The sequence below is a fragment of the Dromiciops gliroides genome, chromosome 5, assembly GCF_019393635.1.
Source record: "Dromiciops gliroides isolate mDroGli1 chromosome 5, mDroGli1.pri, whole genome shotgun sequence".
Taxonomy (NCBI): Eukaryota; Metazoa; Chordata; class Mammalia; order Microbiotheria; family Microbiotheriidae; genus Dromiciops; species Dromiciops gliroides.
Genome location: NC_057865.1, coordinates 255,172,692 through 255,193,841, shown reverse-complemented (window position 1 = coordinate 255,193,841; position 21,150 = coordinate 255,172,692). Strand labels below are relative to the sequence as shown.

The 21,150-nt window shown below is 37.7% G+C and overlaps 1 protein-coding gene across 4 annotated transcripts in view; it reads left to right on the top strand.

Annotated features, from left to right (window-relative positions):
• Positions 1–21,150, top strand: part of LIN7A (lin-7 homolog A, crumbs cell polarity complex component) — a 236,708-nt gene that overhangs the window by 167,595 nt on the left and 47,963 nt on the right. For all 4 annotated transcript variants that reach the window (XM_043967440.1, XM_043967437.1, XM_043967441.1 and 1 more), the window contains exon 5: positions 12,042–12,263. In XM_043967440.1, coding sequence (XP_043823375.1) covers positions 12,042–12,263 — 222 coding nt within the window. The remainder of the gene's footprint in view (positions 1–12,041; positions 12,264–21,150) is intronic.

Here is a 21,150-nt window from a genome sequence, read left to right as displayed (position 1 = left end):
TCACATTTTTGCAAATAGCAGTCCCCTCTCGGCCTAGATAAAGAGGTATGGGCTAAATGTTAGTATAATCAAGTGAATTCAGAATTCAGAATGAGCAGACTCAAAGAATAATGGTTAATGGATTGATCTTGACCTAGAAAGAGGTCTGATGGAGTGTCCCACAGATGTGTCCTTAACCCAGTTCTCTTCAACACTCTTATTAATGACTTAGGTGAAAGCAAAGATGCCATATTTGTCAAACTTCAGGAAAAACTAATACATTGGGTAACAGGATCCAAAAGTATTGAAATAGGAGAGTGATGAACTGATAGAATCATGATCTCATTTTATGAGGTGAAATTTAAATGAAATAAATATAAATATACATAAAAATAAATAAAATAAATATAAAATCCTCTACTTATATTCTAATAACCGATTAAACAAGTACAAAAAAAGGGAGATGTAGCAAGATAGTTTTCCTGGGGGGGGCGGGGAGCAAAATATACAAGGGGGCAGCTAGGTGGTGCAGTGGATAGAGCACTGGCCCTGGAGTCAGGAGGACCTGAGTTCAAATCCAGCCTCAGACACTTGACACTTACTAGCTGTCTGACCTTGGGCAAGTCTCTTAACCCCAATTGCCTCACCGGAAAAAAAAAAATACACACACACACACACACACACACACACACACACGAGTCTTCTTCTTTTTCTTCTTTTTGTTTGGTTTTGTTTTTTGGTGAGGCAATTGGCATTAAGTGACTTGCCCAGGTTCACACAGCTAGTAAGTATCAAGTGTCTGAGGGCAATTTTGAACTCAGGTCCTCTTGACTCCAGGGCCAGTACTCCATACACTGCTCCATCTAGCTGCCCCAAGAGTCTTCTTAAGAGACAAGAAGTTCAACATGCCTCAATGATTTGGCATGACAACAACAGCAACAACAAATCTAATGTGATTTTAAAAGAAGCAAAGTATGTAGATGGATAAAAATAAGTCCAGAGAAGGATGACCACAAAGGTAAGAGGATGGGCGATCTTGTGATAAATGGGTTAGAAAAGGAGAAAATTTACAGAGATATGAGAGCCCACTTTAAGTATTTATAGTGTTGTTGTGCTGAAGAGGGCTCAGTTGTTCTACTTGACCCCAGAGGGCAGAATTAAGAATCTTGACAATAGGTAAATTTAGACTCAATATAAGGAAAAAAACTTCTCAACAATTAGAATTGGCCAGAGTAGAATGAACCACTTCGTGGGGTAGTCCACTCCTCTGAGCAAGATTTTGGATAGCTACTTTTTAAATATTGTAGAGTAGATTTCTGTTGAGCCATAGGCTGGACTCACTAACGTCTGAGGTTGTTCCAATGCTAAGTCATCAATCAGGAATGGAAATGAATCAAGAATACATATTATGTCATGAAGTTGTTACACAGAACATCATTTTCCTGTACCCTCCTCATGTGGTTTTTCCTGCCAGACCTATAGGTGTCTGAGGTCCTCAGCATCATAAACACTGGTCCTTTCATGATTCCCTTCTCCCTAACAAAAATGGATTTGTCCTGTATTCTCTTTTCTCCTGAGCTGGGCTTCCAAAAGACTCATACTAAGATATGAAAGACTGACCATGTCATTTGCCTTTTTGATACCATATACATTTTAGTGCCTTAACCCAAAGGAGTGACTAATTGTGTGGCAAGCCATTGAGTGTAATATGTTTAGGAAGGATACACCTTTCAGGAATTCCCCTCAGGTTACATCATCCAATCATATGGGAATCATAAATTTAGAGCTGAAAGAAACCTTTAAAGATCAAGGATAGGGCAGCTAGGTGGCACAGTGGATAAAGCACCGGCTGTGGATTCAGGAAGACCTGAGTTCAAATCCGGCCTCAGACACTTGACACTTACTAGCTGTGTGACCCTGGGCAAGTCACTTAACCCCCATTGCCCTGCAAAAAAAAAAAAAAAAAAAAAAAAAGATCAAGGATGGGTTAATCCATCACCATCATTTTACCGATAAAGAAACTGAAGCCCGGAGCAAGTAAGTGACATGGACATAATCACCCTGTAACAAAATTGGCAGAGCTGATAATCAAACCCAGTTAGGACTCCAAGTTCAGTGTGCTTTCTACTACACCACACCACTTCCTGATGTAGACAGACTATGCCTAAGGCCCATCCCATCTGGACAATGAACAAGAACCAGTCCAGTATTCACAAAGGGAGTCTTTTCCCACCTGACTAACTAGATCAAGCTTGTGACCCTTTGTTGCAGTTAAAAGAAATTGTTGAGAAGAAAAGATTTAGTGAGGGGGAGGGGCTATGTTCACTCTCTTCTAATAACTGAAAAAAGAAATTAGATTTCTTCTTGGCTCCAGAGGTGAGAAGTAGCAAGACTTTACAGGGAGGGGGCAGCTAGGTGGCGCAGTGGATAGAGCACCGGCCCTGGAGTCAGGAGTACCTGAGTTCAAATGCGGCCTTAGACACTTAACACTTACTAGCTGTGTGACCCTGGGCAAGTCACTTAACCCCAATTGCCTCACTAAAAAAATAAATAAATAAATAAATAAATAAATAAATAAATAAAAAGACTTTACAGGGAGACAGATCATATTTTAATGTAACAGAAAACATTCTTTTCTTTGCCATTAGAGCTTTTAAACCATGAAATTTGTTACTAGATGTGATAGTGGGGTTCCAATCATTAAATGTCTTCAAGAAAAAGCTGAATGAATTGAATGAATGAAAAAGCATTTATTAAACCCTTTTGATGAGTCAAGCACTGTGCTAAAGAACTGAGGCTAAAAATAGAAAATCAGGACAACCCCTACTTTCAAGGAACTGATACTCTAAATGGGAGAAAGAGCTCATATAAGAGAATTCACTTGCAAAATGGTGCATGGAGAGGTCCAGTGGTAATTACAGTGCATCACCATGTCAGATGGCACTGCACTGGCCAGGCCTCTGGAAACTGTAGAAATACAGTGAGCCAGCAGACCTTAGGGTACCATGGTAGGACAAATAGTAAGGCCTGACGGTACTCCCTCCTCCTGCAATTATTGTCATTTATATGTTCCAGCCCAGCCAAGCGGTGCGAGTAGCCATATCACTCTTCCCACCCCATTGTTCCATTAGAGATATAGAAAGATTTTGTGTTTTAGACAGAGATAAACGTAGATGGTATCCTAGGTCCCCTTCCAAAAACTTGAATTGCTGTGATTCTCCACAGCAGAGAAACACCTTAAAGAGTGAGGCCTTGGATTTCACCCAGTTATAAACAATAAAATCTCTCAGGGCAGGAATCATGCCCACCCTGTTGGCCCAGAGCCATAACTTCCCATGATGCCCATGGCAAGCTTCTCTGCTATAGTGAACAGAATCATAGCCTACTGCAACTGAACAGATTCCCCATGGCTTTTCATTATCTGAAACCGTTCCTCCCTTAGTCTGTGTGGAGAATTGGACTGTATGAGGCTAACAGGGAACAGCCATCCATCCATTTGTTAAAGCTAAGAGGAAGTTTGTTGAGTATCAGAACATTTCCATTACAAAAAAAAAATAGTTCATTTTACCAGTTTTTTGATTATTGCCTATTTCCAATTAAATTAACCAGTTTTAAAGTTGCTAGTGCCTACTATTGGCATGAGGCTTTCTAAGTGAAATAAGCATGCATGTGATCGCTTACTGAGACGTTGTTCTTAGCTTCCTTTATGAAAATGAGTTTCTTTATGTGTTAACAGTTAAACAAAATCCTGTTCATATGTTTTTACATCTGTTCAGGATTTGGTTAGCTTGTAGTCTTGAGTGCTGGAAATAGTAATAAAACTATTTTTAACTCATTTTCCCTTATGAGAGATTTTTGTTAAGCATTTCAAATAAAGATTAGAACAGAAAAAAAATGCATACTTACATTGTTGACAACATATTACTGGCTGAAACTGTGGAATAGTTGAATCTGTCTTTGGGGATCCTCCCTTTCCCACCTACCACCCCCAATGAAATTGTAGTATTCTCAACCATCCATCCACCACCTTAGGAAAACCGGTCCTCTTCATGCTATCTTATTGGACAGCACTTGCAAAATTAACTCATGCTCAAGTATGAACTCTTCCCCCTGACATTTTTACTTTTTAATAAACATCTGAAAATCCTTCAGCCTAAAGGAGTGGAGTTTCATCACAGTGCAATGAGAAGAGTAATGAATTTGTAAGCCAGAGGTTCAGATCCCTGATGTATTACTGTGCTTGTGACTCTGGGCCAAATTCTTAATCATCACACGACCACTACCACCATCCTCCCCCCATCCCCAGGCCTGTGGGGTGGGTGGGTGGGGTGGGGGAGGGCTTTCTCAAAGATTTGGAAAATAAGAAGATCACAGATTTAGAATTGGAAAAGACTTTAGATAACATCTAGTACAATTTATAGATGAGAGAACGGAGGCCCAGAAACATTAAGTGATTTGCACAAGATTATGTATAGTGTCAGAAGTAGGATTTGATGATGATGATGATGAAAATGATAACTAACATTTATATGGTACCTACTATATGCCCAGGCACCATGCTAAGCACTTTACATATATTATCTCATTTGATCCTCACAAGAACACAGGGATGTAAGTGCTATTATTATCTCCATTTTATAGCTGAGTAAACTGAGGCAAACAGGTTAAATGACTTGCCCATCATCATACAACTGGTTTAATATCTGAGGCAGAATTTGAATTCAGGACTTCCCAACTCCAGGCCCAGCTCTCTTTCCATTGCACCACCGGATTTCAAATCAGGTGGTCAGCGTCTAGCACATATTCTGTCATATGACACCACCACATCAATCAAGACTTTGAATAAGTGACATCTCTAAATCTTCTAGTTGCAAATGTATGAACACGGGGATTTCAGGACTTAACAAAAGGTCTGTGAAACAAATATCCAAACCTCTCAAATTGCACTGTGTATGTAGGGCTGCCTGCTCTCCCAACAGGTCTGGTTAACCCTGCAAATATTTGCTGAACATCTACCATGCCCTTAGCATTTTGTTAGGAGCTCCCAAGGATAAAAAACACTGCTGGTGCCAAAGGACCTTCAAAGGTCATTTGCATATGAAGTTGAAAAGGGGAAACTTCAACCAATCAATCAACAAGCATTAATTAGGTGCCTAGTTACTCCAGTTCTGCTATGCACAGGCATAGTTATACCCTGCATTTTACCATCCCCATGAGTATTCCAATTCCATGTGCATGAACTCTAAAATGTCTTTATCTGATCATAATTTGTTGTCTTTTCACCACTCTCTAACCTTTTTTTCCTTCTAAACCTTCTGTTCTTCCTCATTATCCCTCCCTCCCCCAACCCTTCCATCTCTCAGTAAATTCCCAAGTCAGCAAACATACTCTGGGTACATTGTCTTTCCTTCCAAATCTTGACCCACTAGTGAATCAGTTCAACAACTCAACACCATTTTCTATTCCCAAAATTGCTTGCTTCCTTTTCATACTGCCCATTTCCACTGCTGTATTAGTACTACCATCAACTTCCTTCACTCCTATACATGTGCTGCTTTACAAAATTAGAGGAAATCATGAAACCATGGGGATGGGGGGAGGCGGTCCAACAAAATTTTAGACTATATCTCCTGGACTCTCACTGAAGCAAGGGAATCCTTGGCTTCTCAAATGATTTCTTATTTCACTCACCACAACAGCTGTTCTAAACTTTTTTTTTTTTGCCATCAAGCCTTCCTACCCCACTCCCTCAGCTGACGACCTTGCCTCATAATTCACCTAAAAAAAGAGACCTTTTGCCAAAAGCTATCTCTTTCCCCTGATTTTCATCTCACATCCTTCTGACATCATCCCTTCTCTACCTTTTCCTTCCTTTTGACTCATATGCAGAGGAATCATTGTTCTTGCTTGGACCAAATCCTCTACATGAACCCTTGTTCCCATTCCCTATTTTCCTTTCCCCTTAGATTGTCTCCTCTATCATCCCCATATTCTCTCTACTATCAGTCTCTCCTTATCTACTGGGTCCTTTCCTTTTACCTACAAACACAGTCTGGTTATAGTCATTCTTTAAAAAAAAACACTAGAGTTTAGTATCACTACTAGCTATCATTTTGTATCTCTCCTTCTGTTCTTAGGTAAACTCTTTGAAAAAGCCACCTGAACTGGGGACCTTTATATTCTCTCTTCTCAATCTCTCTGAGACCAACTCACAGTAGATACATTCACTTCCTGTCCTCTCATTTGATTTTGTTTTGTTTTGGCAGGGCAATGAGGGTTAAGTGACTTGCCCCGGGTCACACAGCTAGTAAGTGTCAAGTGTCTAAGGTTGAATTTGAACTGAGGTCCTTCTGAATCCAGGGCCAGTGATCTATCCACTGTGCCACCTAGCTGCCCCCTTGATTTTATTTGTTTGTTTTGTTTTTTGTTTTTTTGGGGGGTGAGGCAATTGGGGTTAAGTGACTTTCCCAGGGTCACACAGCTAGTAAGTGTTAAGTGTCTGATGTGGAATTTGAACTCAGGTCCTTCTAAATCCAGGGCCCCGGTGCTCTATCCACTGTGCCACCTAGCTGCCCCTCCCCCTTAATTTTAAATCCTCTACAAGCTGACTTCTGACCTAATTATTCAAAGATTGTTCTCCTCAAAGTTAACAAGGGTATCTTTTTTAACCTATTTATTTTATTCTGAACTTAAGAAATAAAACAAGCACTTCAAAAACATATTAGGATTTGCACATGAACCTGCAAATCTATTACGTACAAACTTTCTATTATTTTTAATATATAATAAAACTATCGTGGAAATTTCTTTTTTCCCCTTTTTCCCCTTCCCCCACCTCCCAACATAGAGTTAGCTACTATTAGACACAAATGTATGTGTGTGTAAAATCATTCTGGACATATTTCTATTTACCAGTTCTTTCTCTGGATGCAAATACCATCTTCCTTTATATGTCATTTATAGTTAATTTGGGTATTTACAGTAGTCAAAATGGCTTAGTCACTTAAAGTTGTTCTTAAAACAATATTGCTGTTACTGTATACAATGTTCTCTTGGTTCTGTTCATTTCTCTCTTCATTATTTCATGAAAGTCTATCCTTGTTTGTCTAAGGTCATCAAGCTCATCATTCCTTATAGCACAGTAGTATTTCATCACATTCATATATGGCAACTTGCTAAGCCTTTTCCCAATTAATGGGCATCCCTGCAATTTCTAGTTCTTTGCCACCACAAAGAGAGCTGCTATAAATATTTTAAACCATGTGGGTTTTTCCCCTTTTCCCTAATCACCTTTGCAAACAGATCTAGTAGTGGTATTGCAGTAAAAGGATATAGGTAGTTTAATAACTTAATAAAAAAAAGTAAATAATTTAGTAATATTAAAATGGATAATTTTGATTACCTAAAATTAAAAAGGTTTTATAAAAATAAAACAAATGTAGCCAAGATCAGAAGGAAAGCAGAAAATTTGGGGGAAATTTATGGACAGTTTTTCAGATAAAGGTCTCATATGTCAAATATATAAAGAATGTTGTCAAATCTATAAGAATACAAGTCATCCCCCAATTGATAAATGGTCAAAAGATATGAACAAGCAGTTTTCCAATGAAGAAATAAAAATAATTTATAGTCACATAAAATGCTTTAAATCATTATTGATTAGACAAATGCAAATTAAATGAGATATCATTTTATACCTATCATATTGGCTAAAATTACTGAAGGAGAATGTGACAAATGTTGGAGGGGATGTAGAAAAATTGGGACACTAATTCACGGTTGGTGGAACTGTGAACTAATCCAACCACTTTGGAGAGCAATCTGGAATTATGCCCAAGGAGTTATTGAACCGTCTTTGCCCTTTGACCCAGGGATTTCTTGATTGCCAAATCTTAGTCATTTCTCAGACCTCATCCTTTTTGACCTCTCTGCATCTTTTTACACCAGTGATCATCCTTTGCCCCCTTAGATGCTTTCTCTTCAATAGTTTTCATAATGCTTCCCCCCCCCTACACACACACACACACACACACACACACACACACACACACACACACACACACATACATACCCGTGGTTCTTCTACCTGTCTGACCCACTACTCAGTCTCTTTGGATAGATCTTCACCTACATAATGACACTGCATATATCTCCTAGTGTTCTCTCCTGGAACCTCTTCTCCTGTTTCTCTATATTCTATATCCAGCCTTAGTTTCTTTCCTGAACCCCAGTTCCTTGTCACTTACTAGCTACTGGATATTTCAAATTGGATATTCTTTAGGCATTTCAAGCTCAATATGTCCAAAACAGAAATCATTATCATTTATCCCAAAGCAATCATTCTTCTTAATTTCCCTAATACTGTCCTAGGCAAGGCTTTAATCTTTATTTTAGAGAATTTTACATTTTATTTATTTATTTATTATTTGTTTAGTTTTGTTTTTGTGAGGCAATTGGAGTTTATTATCACTACTATTTTTGAGAAAAAAGTCTCTGTAAATCTTTGCCTGTCTTTTAAAAAATATATATTTTCCAATTACATGTAAAAAATAACATTCAGTTTTTGAAAAATTTGAATTCCAAATCTCTCCCTCCTTTCCTCCCTCACCCCCTCACTGACATAATAAGAAATCTGATACAGGTTATTGGCAGTCATGCAAAACATATTTCCATATTAGTCATGTCGTGAAAGAAAACACAGACTCCCTCCCCTCCCCGCCCCCCCAAAAAACTAAGAAAAATAAAGTAAAGAAAAGTTTGCTTCCATCAGCATTCAGATCCCATTAGTTCTTTGTCTGGAGGTGGATAGCATTTGTCATCCTAAGTCCTTCGGAATTGTCTTAGATCATTGCATTGCTGAGGATCGCTAAGCCAGCCTGCCTTTCTTAAATGCATTTTGCTTCCAATTTTGTTCCATCACCTGGTTTTTCAATGAACAAACACTTTTACCTGTAAACATCTAATGTGTTTAGAATTCTATGCTAGGAGCTGGGAGAAAGAATGTGTTTTCCTAAATTTTTAAATACGCCATATCCTTATTGAGGTTACAGTTAGTTGGAGTGTGAGCCACAAGTATAATGGTGTTGGAGAAGTATGAACTATAAGACTTGGCAGCTGATTGGGGCAGATCTTGGGGCAGGATGGATCATTTACTGCTAACAAAGTTTGTTGAATATAGTAGGCAATCATTAAATAATTATCAAATTGAATTATCAACGCTTGGTGAAGTGTCTCTCTGCTGAGCATATGTGTTCATTTGCAAGTGCCTTTGGTGTCAAACTCAGACTCAAGAAGCACATCTATTACATGCTGTGCTGTTCTAGGTTGGCACTGGAAATACAGAATCAATATCAGACATAGTCCTTGCCCTCAATGAGCTTATATTTTCAGGAAGGATGTGAGATGTGGATATACATGAATAACACGTAAAGGAAATCATCAGATTTATGGGGTTAACTTGGGATTTCTAAACCAATCAATTGATTATAGTGGAAGAGGAGAAAGAAGCCAAAAAAAGGTCAGAGAAGCTACTTACATGGGCAGGCTCACTAATTTTGCTATCTGAAGTCAAATGTAAGCTATAAACATTTAAAATTGGGAGGTACGTAAGGCCAAATCATTATAACCTTTAATTAAAAGTGACATACTTATTACCAAATGACAAAAAAAATCTCTAAATATGCTGAGTATAGAACTGTCCCTTAACTTTCCTTTCATACTCATCAAGGTACATAGTGCAGTGAATGAATTAGGTATTTAATAAATACTTATTGAGTAAATGAATGACTTCAATCCATCCCTATCTAAGGTACTTGTAATGCAAAACTAAGACTAGAGGGAAAAGAGAATAAAATAGATATTGAATAGATCTATGGGAATGACCATACATTAATTGATTGAAGACAAGAGAATTCTATATTCTAAACTCATGTACATAAATTCATTGATGGGATCAGGCCAGTCAGATAAAGAACTGGAAAAATAGTGGTCCACATTACCTGTCCCTTATTTAAAAAAAAAAAAAATCACTGGTCCTCATTTTGTCAGTGAAACAGTTTGGGAGTGTATGCAACACATAGTGGAGACACAGCAAATTAGTCTTTTTGTTTAAGCTGTGTTTGTTTAAATAGTATTGTAATTTCCCCATTTTCCAGCAAAGATGACCACACTTCAGTAGAATGTGAAATTAATCAGTTTATAATAGTATGAATAAGGGGCAACTAGGTGGCACAGTGGATAAAGCACTGGCCTTGGATTCAGGAAGATCTGAGATCAAATCCAACCTCAGACACTTGACACTTACTAGCTGTGTGACCTTGGGCAAGTCACTTAACCCTCATTGCCCCACAAAAAACAAAAACAAAATAATAGTATGAATAAAAAGAATAATAAAGGGAGAGAAGGTGATAGATAACATCAGTGATGTATTTTTTTAAAAAGGACAGAGGAGAGAAGAAAAGGTGGTTCAGAAGGAAACACAGACAAGTGGGACAACTTTGGAATGTTGGATTACCATATCCTAAAAGAAACAATAAGCTTTATGCAGTCAGTGTTACATATATAATCCACATTTTTGTTCCCTATGTGGAAATGCTAACATTTTTTGGTATTTGTCAAGTTCAGAATGCCCACTTTTTAATATTTAAAATAATAATATATTGCTACTCTACTCGTCCATTGCTAGCAAACCTCACTAGAAATATGTTATATATGTGTGTATGTATACATGTATAGGTATATGTATAAACATACATGTGTAATGATAACTATGTGTATATACACAAATATATACATACATACACACATGTGTATATATATATATATATATATATATATATATATATATATATATATATATAAAATCATGCATGGGGCAGCACAGTGGATGGAGTGCCTGGCCTAGCGTCACGAAGAGTCATCTTAAATCCCATCTCAGACACTTACTAGTTGTGTGATCCTGGGCAAGTAACTTAACCCTTTTTGGCCCAGTTTCCCATCTGTAAAAGAGCTAGAGAAGGAAATGGCAAACCACTCTAGAACCTTTGCCAAGAAAACTCCAAATCATGAAGATTCAGACACGACTAAGAAAATGACTGAACAACAACACATATGTAACTTATATATATCTTGTTTCCATTTATTCTTCAACTCAAGTCAGAGGATCAGAGGTAATTTATTCCAACCTCATTTTACCACACTTATTATACAGATGAGGAACGCAGAGAGATGAGTCAGCAAGTCAATCAGCAAGCATTTAAGCACCTACTATGCCCCAAACCCTGTACTGGGGATACAAAGAAAGGGAAATGACAGTACTTCCTCTCAACTAGGTCACAGTCTAATGCGGGAGACCCATTCAGACAACTATGTATCAACAAAATATGTATAGTATGAATTAAAAATAATCATCACAGAGGACAGCTAGGTGGTGCAGTGGATAAAGCACTGGTCTTAGATTCAGGAGGATAAGAATTCAAATCCAGCCTCAGACACTTGACACTTAACTAGCTGTGTGACCCTGGGCAAGTCACTTAACCCTCATTGCCCTGCAATAACAAAAACAAAAAAATAATCATCACAGGGAAGGCAATAGTATTGAGGGTGTTTGTAAATAAAAGCAATAGGTAAAGTAGATGTGAAGTAATATTGGAAGAGCAGGGTGTAACTGAGACGGTTAAGCAAGACTTCCCTTGCCTTGGAAGTGGCCCCTAAGCTGTATCTTGAAAGAAGCTAAGAATTCTAAGAGGCAGAGACAAGGAGAGAGTTCATTCCATTTCAGCAGGATTCATAATAAAAGTCACTCATTTATTTAAAACTCACCTATATAATACTTCATACTATATCATAGATACATGTAGATTTGGGGGTTGGTAAATGGGATATATCATATATAAAGATGTGCCAGGCAAAGTTCTATTTGTAAAAGCCTTTCAAAAGTTCAATACCCTATAGTACTTTGGGGCTTCAAAAGCCAAACCCATTTTCAAGCATCAATGACCAAGGCAGAATGGGAGAGCCTATGAGTAACACAACCACTGGTTCTGTTCACTGTGTGCCTACAGAGTGTAGAAGGAGAACACCATGAGAAGGCAGTGGAGTTACTCAAGGCGGCTAAGGAGAGTGTCAAGCTGGTGGTCCGCTACACGCCCAAAGTGCTAGAAGAGATGGAGGCCCGCTTTGAGAAGCTCCGGACTGCCAGGCGCCGGCAGCAACAACAGCTGCTGATCCAGCAGCAGCAGCAACAACAGCAGCAGCAGCAGACACAACAAAACCACATGTCCTAGGTGAGCACCATCTTGGCTTCCTAGGCAAAGACGGACTGTTCTTCTGATACAGGATAATAAACTGCATGGTTAGAGGGGGAAAATCCTCACCTAAGTAAATGAAGAAAATGAGTCAAAACTGGTCCCTTTATTTGTGCATTCAGCTCATCTCTCATCGTGTGTGTGGTACCTTGTGATAGGGAGAACATTAGTGCAGAACAGTTTTTTTTTCAATTGCTTCATTCAACAAGCATCCTTAAGCTCTTAATGTGGGCAAGACACTAGGGAGTGAAACAGGGAGTGTACCCCTGATTTTATTGATACTGAGAAATCCAAGGGGAGGATCTAGCAATGTAAGTTGGCACTTTCTCTGAAACTTAAGGCCTTAAGAGAATTGCCTAGAACACTTAGAGACTGGGTGGCTCATCTGGAGTTACAGTGCCTGGAAATGCTGGAGGTAGGTCATCTGGCTTTGGTGCCACCTCTCTGTCTACTACCTTACACTGCTTTTCAGGCATCCAAGATACAAAGACAAAAAATGAAACCATTATGATTTTTGAGGAATTAACATTCTCTGGAGCAGGAAGTATAACATAATACAAAGATGAATCAACACAAAATCACCCCACCTTGATGCAGTCAGAGGAGACATTAACAGCTTGATAAAGGGAAGATAAGGAAAGGCCTTCCTGTAAGTGGCTTTTTGTGCATCCTTTGATAAATCAGTGAGAAAAAGACAATGGCATCCCCTAATATTATCCTCAAGGTCAATACTGTGGGACCATCTCATTATGCCCTTTTGATATAGAATAAAAATAATTACAGATAGTATTTATATAACTCTGCGAGGCTTGTAAAACATTTGACCTGATTCTCACAAAAACCTGGCAAGGGAAGTGCTATTACCCCCATTTTTAAAAACAGAAGATCTGAGGCTCAGAAAGCCTAAGTTAATTGCCCAAGGTTACATAGCCAGTGTTTGAGGCAGGCTTTGAACCCCATTTTAATGGGTTCTAGGATGGTTCTGCCTTATGCCAAATTCTGCTCTGAAACAAGAATATTAGGATCATTGTGGCCCAATGGGCAGGAGCATACTGTAGATTTACAACCAGAAGGATCATGGTGGCCATCTAATTTGACTCTTTAATTTAACAGATGAAATAGAGGCCCAGAGAGACTATGTGAGGTTTTCTAGGTCACACAGAATATAACAGTAACGGAACTTGAACCCAGACCATATAACTTCAAAAAGAGTGCTCATCAACCTTTGAATCTAGAAGACTTGTGTTGAAATTCTGTATCTGATCCATACAGGTTGTGTTGCAAATCATTTACATAAATGCATTGGTAAGAGGGAGTTTCTAGAAGGGAGAGAGAGGAAAAAAGAAAAAGAAAAGGTAGAGAAAAGAGATTAAAAAGGAAGGCAAGGGGAAAAGGGAAGGAAGAAGGGGGAAAGGAAGGAAGAGTAGAAAGGAGCAGAGAGGAGAGGAAAATAATTCATATTGAGTTTCCTTTCTATTTTGAAGAAATTTGAAACCAACATTTTATGAGAATTTGTGTGGAACATTGGTAAGCCACCTGGTAACTATAATTTCCCATTGAGAGAATAAAGACCCAGTGACTCCTAAATTTAAAAAAAAATGTATTCTGTAGGAAGTGTAACTTTTTTGTTGTTTTTATTTTGGGGGGGGGGTAAGGCAATTGGGGTTAAGTGACTTGCCCAGGGTCACACAGCTAGTAAATTTCAGGTGTCTGAGGCTGGATTTGAACTCAGGTACTCCTGAATCCAGGGCCGGTGCTTTATCCACTGCACAACCTAGCTGCCCCTTTGAAGTGTAACTTCTATAGGAACTTTTGAAGATTACTTCAAAATACTCTTTTGAAAGGATCATACTAGAATAAGGTTTAGCACGTTAAACAATATGGTAACAGAAAAGAAAGCATGTTCTAATATTGGCAGGATGAAATACATGGGCATAGTGACAACAATAAGTTCATGCATTTGTCATCATATATTTGCCTTTATTTAGCATTTAAGATGACATATGTGAAACCACTTAACATTATCCCAATAATTGTCCCTTTGTGATAAGATTATTTCTCTGCTATCTGTTCCATATTTAAAAGTGATGTCCCTTTAAGAAATACTTTGATACAAATGTCTCTTTTTAAAGGATAGTGAATGCTTTAACAAAAACCACACTTATCATCAAGTCATATTGATTCTACACCACTCAATGAATTCACCAGTGTGATGTAAGGAGAGGAAAATTGATCTGAGACCCTGGAGGTCGGGGATACAAGTCTTGGCTCTTGTCAATTAGTGCGACCATTCTGGAAAGCAAACAAAGGTGCCCAGAATGATGATACCATCTGACCCAGAAATTCTACTACTAGGCATATGCCCCAAAGGAGATCACTAAAAAAGAACAAAGGCTCCATATCCACCAAAATATTTTAGCAATGTTTTTGTTTTTGTGGAAGCAAAATAAACAAAGTAAATGCCCATCTATTGAAGAATGACTAAGCAAATTATGGTATATGAATAAAATGGAATACTATTATGTAGTAAAAAATAAGATAAATGATGTATACAGAGAAACATGTAAAGATTTACATGAACTGATGCAAAGTGACACACATAGATCCAGGAAAACAGTTATGTACAATAATTACAGCAATGTAAATGTCAAATACAACCACAAAACAATGGAAAATGAATGTTGCCAAATTACAAAGATGCATGATTCCAAAGAAAAGGTATTATCATGTACCTCCCCCTATTTCTTTGCAGAGGGGTGTGTGTGTGTTGAGGGGTTGGCAGGTTCACCGATGTGGGACATTGTACAGGGTGGGCCAAAAGTCATGAAGGGGTCCAATGTTTCAATAACTTTCTAAAAATTATTTTTTCTTTATTTTTTACCACTCATGAGATTTGATTTTTCACATGTAATGTAAATTCATTTCCTATATATACTGTATATGATGCTATGGTATTGTAAATTAAAAACAAAAACAATAAAGGAGTTATTAAATATTCAGGACTTTTGGCCCACCCTGTATATAGTATCAGGACTTTTTTTTTTTGACACTTTGTTTAGTTTTGCTGAATATTTTTCTCTTTCTTTTTTTTTTTTAAAGTTTTCTTGCAAATGGTGTCTCTTTATGGGGTGAGGGGAAAGAAAGTGGGAAGAATAGAGAGACATAGCAGGAAATCTAGGTGATGTAAAAACAAAATATATAAATAAAAACCTCTTTCTTAAGAAAACACAAAAAATAAAGTCCTGACTACTACTCTTATGAATCCACTCACTAGTGCTCTCATTTGCTTATGCTGTACTTCTCAGTTTACTTGCTTCATAGCTCCTTGAGTGTTTGTTTTGCCCATTCCAAGAATAATGGAACTCGGAACTACTATTCATATAGAGTATTTATTGGGACTCTCATCATTGTTACCAGTTGTTAGAACTGTCATGTAAGTCAGAGACTAGGATTCAGTATGAATTTAGTCTTCCCTGCTAGCTACATAGGCTTGAGCATATGTCTCCATTCTGAACCCCAAGGCTTGTTTTCCCACAGTGCATAAATCAATGTTGGTCCGAAGGATCTTGTTGGGATATAATGGGTCTCCCTTAGTTGGAAGCAAAGACTGGATGACTTGTTGCATAAGTCAAAATGGAGACTCATTTGAGGCATAGGTCAGATTAGATGGCCCCTGGGGTCCACCCAACCTTTAATGTTCTTTACTTGAATTCTTATCTACAACTACTTGCACTGAATTACACCTTCTCAGCTTCCAGTCACATCACTCCTATCATAACCTGTCTCATCATAGACTTGTGCTACCAGCATACCCTCATCTTGCTGCCACCCACTTGCTCTCTATTTCATAATACTAGACATTCCAAATGTAATACCAGCTTTCCATCTATACATCATACTCCCTAACCAAAGGCTGTTTTCTAGTTATGTCTACTCCACTGATTATCAGTGCCAGGAGAATGTGCTTATTATTCCTTTACTTATATACTATCCCATTTGGGTGGGGGAAGGAGACAACCTCTTTCAATTCCATGCATAGCTGTTTCCCTTTCAGAATCTTTGAGCTATCTCCATGCTGTCTGGCTTTAATTTCCTATTTTGTAAATTTGGCACAATATTAATATTTCACAACATTGTTACAAAGATCAAAATAATATATGTGCAAGTGATTTGTAGGGAGTAACAAAAAGTTAAGATGGCATTTTGGAAGGTCATAAAGAAGACTAAGCTCCCCACAAAAACTCTAGCAAATATCCAGAAATGATTTTCAAAAGACCAATGACAAAGAAATCTCAGAATAAGAAGATAATCCAGTCTAGAAATAAACCAAAAGATAGCAAGAGAGGGTAGAGGCTGGTAGAAAAAATGAACTAGAAAAGCCAGTGCCAGTGCAGGTACACATGGAAATAGGTGAAGGGGAAGGGGAAAAGAATAAACATTTGTTAGGTGCCTATTATGTATCAAGAACCATGCCAAATACTTTACAAACGTAATCTCATTTGATCCCCACGGCAACCCTACAAGATAGGGGCTTCAATTATCTCCATTTAAAGTTGAGAAAACAGAGGCAAAAAGAGGTTAATTAACTTACGAAGGGGCACACATCTATTAAGTGTCTGAGGCCAAATCTGAATTCAGGTCTTCCTGACTTCATTGCCATTGCTCTGTCTAATCTACTAAGTAACTTACCCCATGGCAGCTGAGGGTGGTAAGAAGGTCATGTTAGGGAAACCAGGTCTCTAAGTATAGAAGCTAACAGAGGTGAGAGGCAGGGAGCTAGCCCAAATGCACACAAACAGATCTGAAGCCAGCCAATGGCCCAAATATTGGCATTACAAGCCATTATCCACCTGGGTAAATTGGGAAAACAGAGGCTAGGCAAACCAGAAAACTGATAGGACCTCCATGTTCTGAACAGGGAGATTTCAAGATAAAAGCAGCTCCAACATTTGGGTTCTTGAAGCCAGATTCTGACTGTGGAGTGTTAAAACAGAAATTAGAGAGAGACCAATTAAAATAAATCACTGCAAAAGAAGAAAAGAGTGGGACCTAATCGCATATTTCCCATAACACTGATAGCCACAATTGGAGAAATGGTCAATTTAATGACTAGGCACCAATGCCATAAGGTGCTTGAGATCAGCTTAGTGCCCATCATTCCACTGTAGTTTGTTATCAACATAGCAGAAGACTGAGAAAACTCCCAATTACAGATCATGAAAAGAGAGGTAAAGAAGAGTTCAAGCTTGAACTAACACTGGGCCACTGGAAAATGTTGACAGATCCCAGGGATTAATTCAGAGTGCCACCCCAGTCAGATTGGCAGTGATGGTAGCAGCAGCATTCAAAATTACAGAAAAGACCTGTCCAACCCATTTAAGAGCCCTGGTGTGATTTGGGCCAAACATAGAATCCTAAACTAAGACACCAGGCTAAAAATATGAGTAAATAGAAGAAAACACCGAATATAATTAAGAATAATCTAAGAAGTAAGCCCAGAAGAAGAGAATAACCAGCAGAACAAAGTAGGAAAACTGTTTGGCCACAAGGTGTTTAAAAGTAATTGAAAGGGGGCAGCTAGGTGGCGCAGTGGATAGAGTACCAGCCCTGGAGTCAGGAGGACCTGAGTTCAAATCCGGCCTCAGACACTTAACACTTACTAGCTGTGTGACCCTGGGCAAGTCACTTGACCCCAATTGCCTCACCAAAAAAAAAAAAAGAGTAATTGAAAGAAATGAAAGAAGAAATAAAATGAAATGAGAATTTTGAAGGAAATAGTTGAAAGGAGAATGAAAAGCTTAGGAAAGAAAACAGAAAACCATACCTAAGTAGTGGACTCCTTGAAAAATAAAATGGAGCAAACAGAATTCAAAGACTCCATAAAACAAGAAAAATATTAGAACAAAGCAAAATGATCTCCCAAAATGAAGAAAATATAAGCAATCTACCGGTCAATGGATCTCAGAGAAAGAGCTGGAAGTAACTTGGGGGCTATCTGGTTCAATGTTTTCATTTTATAGATGAGGAAACCCATGGACAGATAGGTTAAGTGGATTATCTATGATCACGCAGGTATTAAGTATTAGTAGTGGGATTTAAATCCAGGTCTTCTGGATTCCAAGTCTACTGCTCTTTATACTTTACTAGTATATAGGAGAGGAGAGATAATTTAAGAATGAGCAGACTCCGGGGCAGCTAGGTGGCACCGGCCCTGGATTCAGGAGGACCTGAGTTCAAATCCAGCCTCAGACACTTGACACTTACTAGCTGTGTGACCCTGGGCAAGTCACTTAACCCTCATTGCTCCACTAAATAAACAAACAAACAAACAAATAAAGAGCAGACTCCTAGAAAACTGGCCAAACAAAAAATTTGGATGTCATATTTCAAGAAATAAGAAAATAAAACTGTTGTGATAATTGAAAATACAAGAGACACAGTTTCTGGGCAATTCAATCATTTTTATTAATAAGGCCCACAGGTTATTAATAAAAGGATAGTTACTGGAAGCCTTTCTCTGACCAAAGGCAGTCATGGAGGTAGGCCTCACAGTCTATATACCTTGAAACAGTAGGTGGTTCATCAAATAGCAATCAAATCTAGTTGGTTGACTTAGTTTGGAAGTAGGCCATATTAAAAGGAAGTGCTATACCAGATTGGCCCCAGTTTGAGCTATCAGTTCAAAAATTGTATACCCTTTTCAATGGATGGGATTAGTAACCATTCCCTGGACTGAGAGGCCTTCCTATCTAGACAAAAAGGTCTATCTCCAACCAAGCTTGATTAGAATACAATCAGCTTCTCTACCCTAGGTTAAATTACTTACAGGGTTAGATGGGCCTAAAATGAAGCGATTCAATATAATCTTATTTTCAAGGAGAACTGGACCTTGGAGGGGGAGAGGAAGGGATTTTGAAAGAAGGGGAGGGCACAGAATCTTTCCAAGATATTGGTTATTAGTAATTATTTATCACACTCTTCAGACATGTCTGAACAAAGGAACAAAAGTCAAAGTAAAAATAAAAAGAATCACTCCCCTGAAAGTAATTCCAAACATTCACTAATGTAATAGACAAAATCCAGGGCCTTCAAGTCAAAGACAAAATTCTGTAACCAACAAAAAGAAAGAGTTTAAATACCAAGCAACCAGTCAGAATCAACCAAGACTTAACATCATATAATCTAAAAGAGAAAAATCTTGGAATACTATAGAAGGCAAAAGAAAAAAGAAGTTTACCAACAACAAAACTTATCCTGCAAGACTGATTACAATCCTACGGGAGGAAAAAAAAAATGGGCCTTGAATGAAATAGAAAAAGTTTTAGCATTCATGAGGGGGGTAAAACAGAGCCAAGAGGAAAAATTGAAATGTTAACATAAGAGTGAAGAGAAACTTAGGAAGAAAAACCCATTTGAGCATTTGGTTGAGAAGAAACAGTGATGAAGTGTTTATATTCTATTAAGAATAGAATAAACACATATCCCTACAAAGCCCTAATGTATTCAACAATCAGGAGAGAATTTAATAATACAAACACTGGAGATAAATGCAGTTTTATTCTATTTTCTTGGTTTTAAGAGGGGAAAGAAAAGGAAGGGGAAATAAATAGGAATTATGGAAGATAGGGAATAAACTTACTATTATGCTTAAATTGTGTATAAGAGAAAAAGAAAATACAAATATGTAGGAAGGGGAGGAAGCAAAGAAATAATCACCTTACTTTTATCTCAACCAAATAACAAGATTTAATACATACTCAACATTTTGGTGTAAAAATAAAATTCCATAGGGAAATAGGTGGAGGAAAGGGAAATAGAAGAAGAGGATCATGAGGAGAGCAGAGAAAGGAAGGAAATGACCACAAACAAAACAAATCTTCATTTCAGAGTATTGGTCATAAAGAGGAAAAGGATGATGTAAAAGAGAGGAAAGGTTGGAAAAACCGGTGGTCAGAATCTGGGCATGATGAATTGAAGAGGGGAAGAGGAGAAAGAAAAAGTAACTTTAGTTATAGATTACTAATATTTATAAAATTCCTTCTCTTTTCTCCCTTCTGAATTGGTAAACAAGAGAAAGAGAGAAGAAAGGTAGAATTGGCTATTAAGCAGCTAGGAGCTGCAGTGGGTAAGAGTATTGTACTTGGAGTCAGAAAAGACCTGAGTTCTTATCTGTCCTCATTCACTAGCTGGGTAACACTGAATAAATCACTTAATCATTCTCAACCTCAATTTCTTTATTTGCAAAATGGGGATAATAATAGGATCTACCTCAAAGAATTGTTGTGTGGATCAAATAAGTTTGGGAACATTAGAGTGTCATAGAAATGTTAACTATCATTATATGACAATGGTAAATACACTTACAATCATGAATGAACCTACGTTGGATGAACTCAGCCTTAAAAGGAAAAGAGCTCCAGAATAAATAAGAAAAGATATCCAACAAGCTGTTGTTTACTAGAAAAATACTTAAAACATAAAAGTTCACATAGAGTTAAAATAAGGCACTGGTACAGAATTTATTATTTTTCAGGTAAATTTAAAAACTGAAGATGTATCATGACAGCCATCATGCTCCAAGATAAGGCAACAATAAAGTGACATGGTTTAAAAAGATAAGAGAAATGATATTTTGCTAAAAAGCATCATGGAGAATAAAATAATTTCAGTATATAAAATATGTGTGATGAATGGTATATAATCTAAACTCTTAAAGAAATGCTAATCAAATTACAGGCATTAGTGGATAGGCTATAGGACTTGAGTTATGAAGACTCAGGTTAAAATTTTACCTCTGTAACAATCTATCTGTTCCTCCCTTTTCTCATTTATAAAAGGAGAGCATTGAACTCTGTGACCTTAAGTA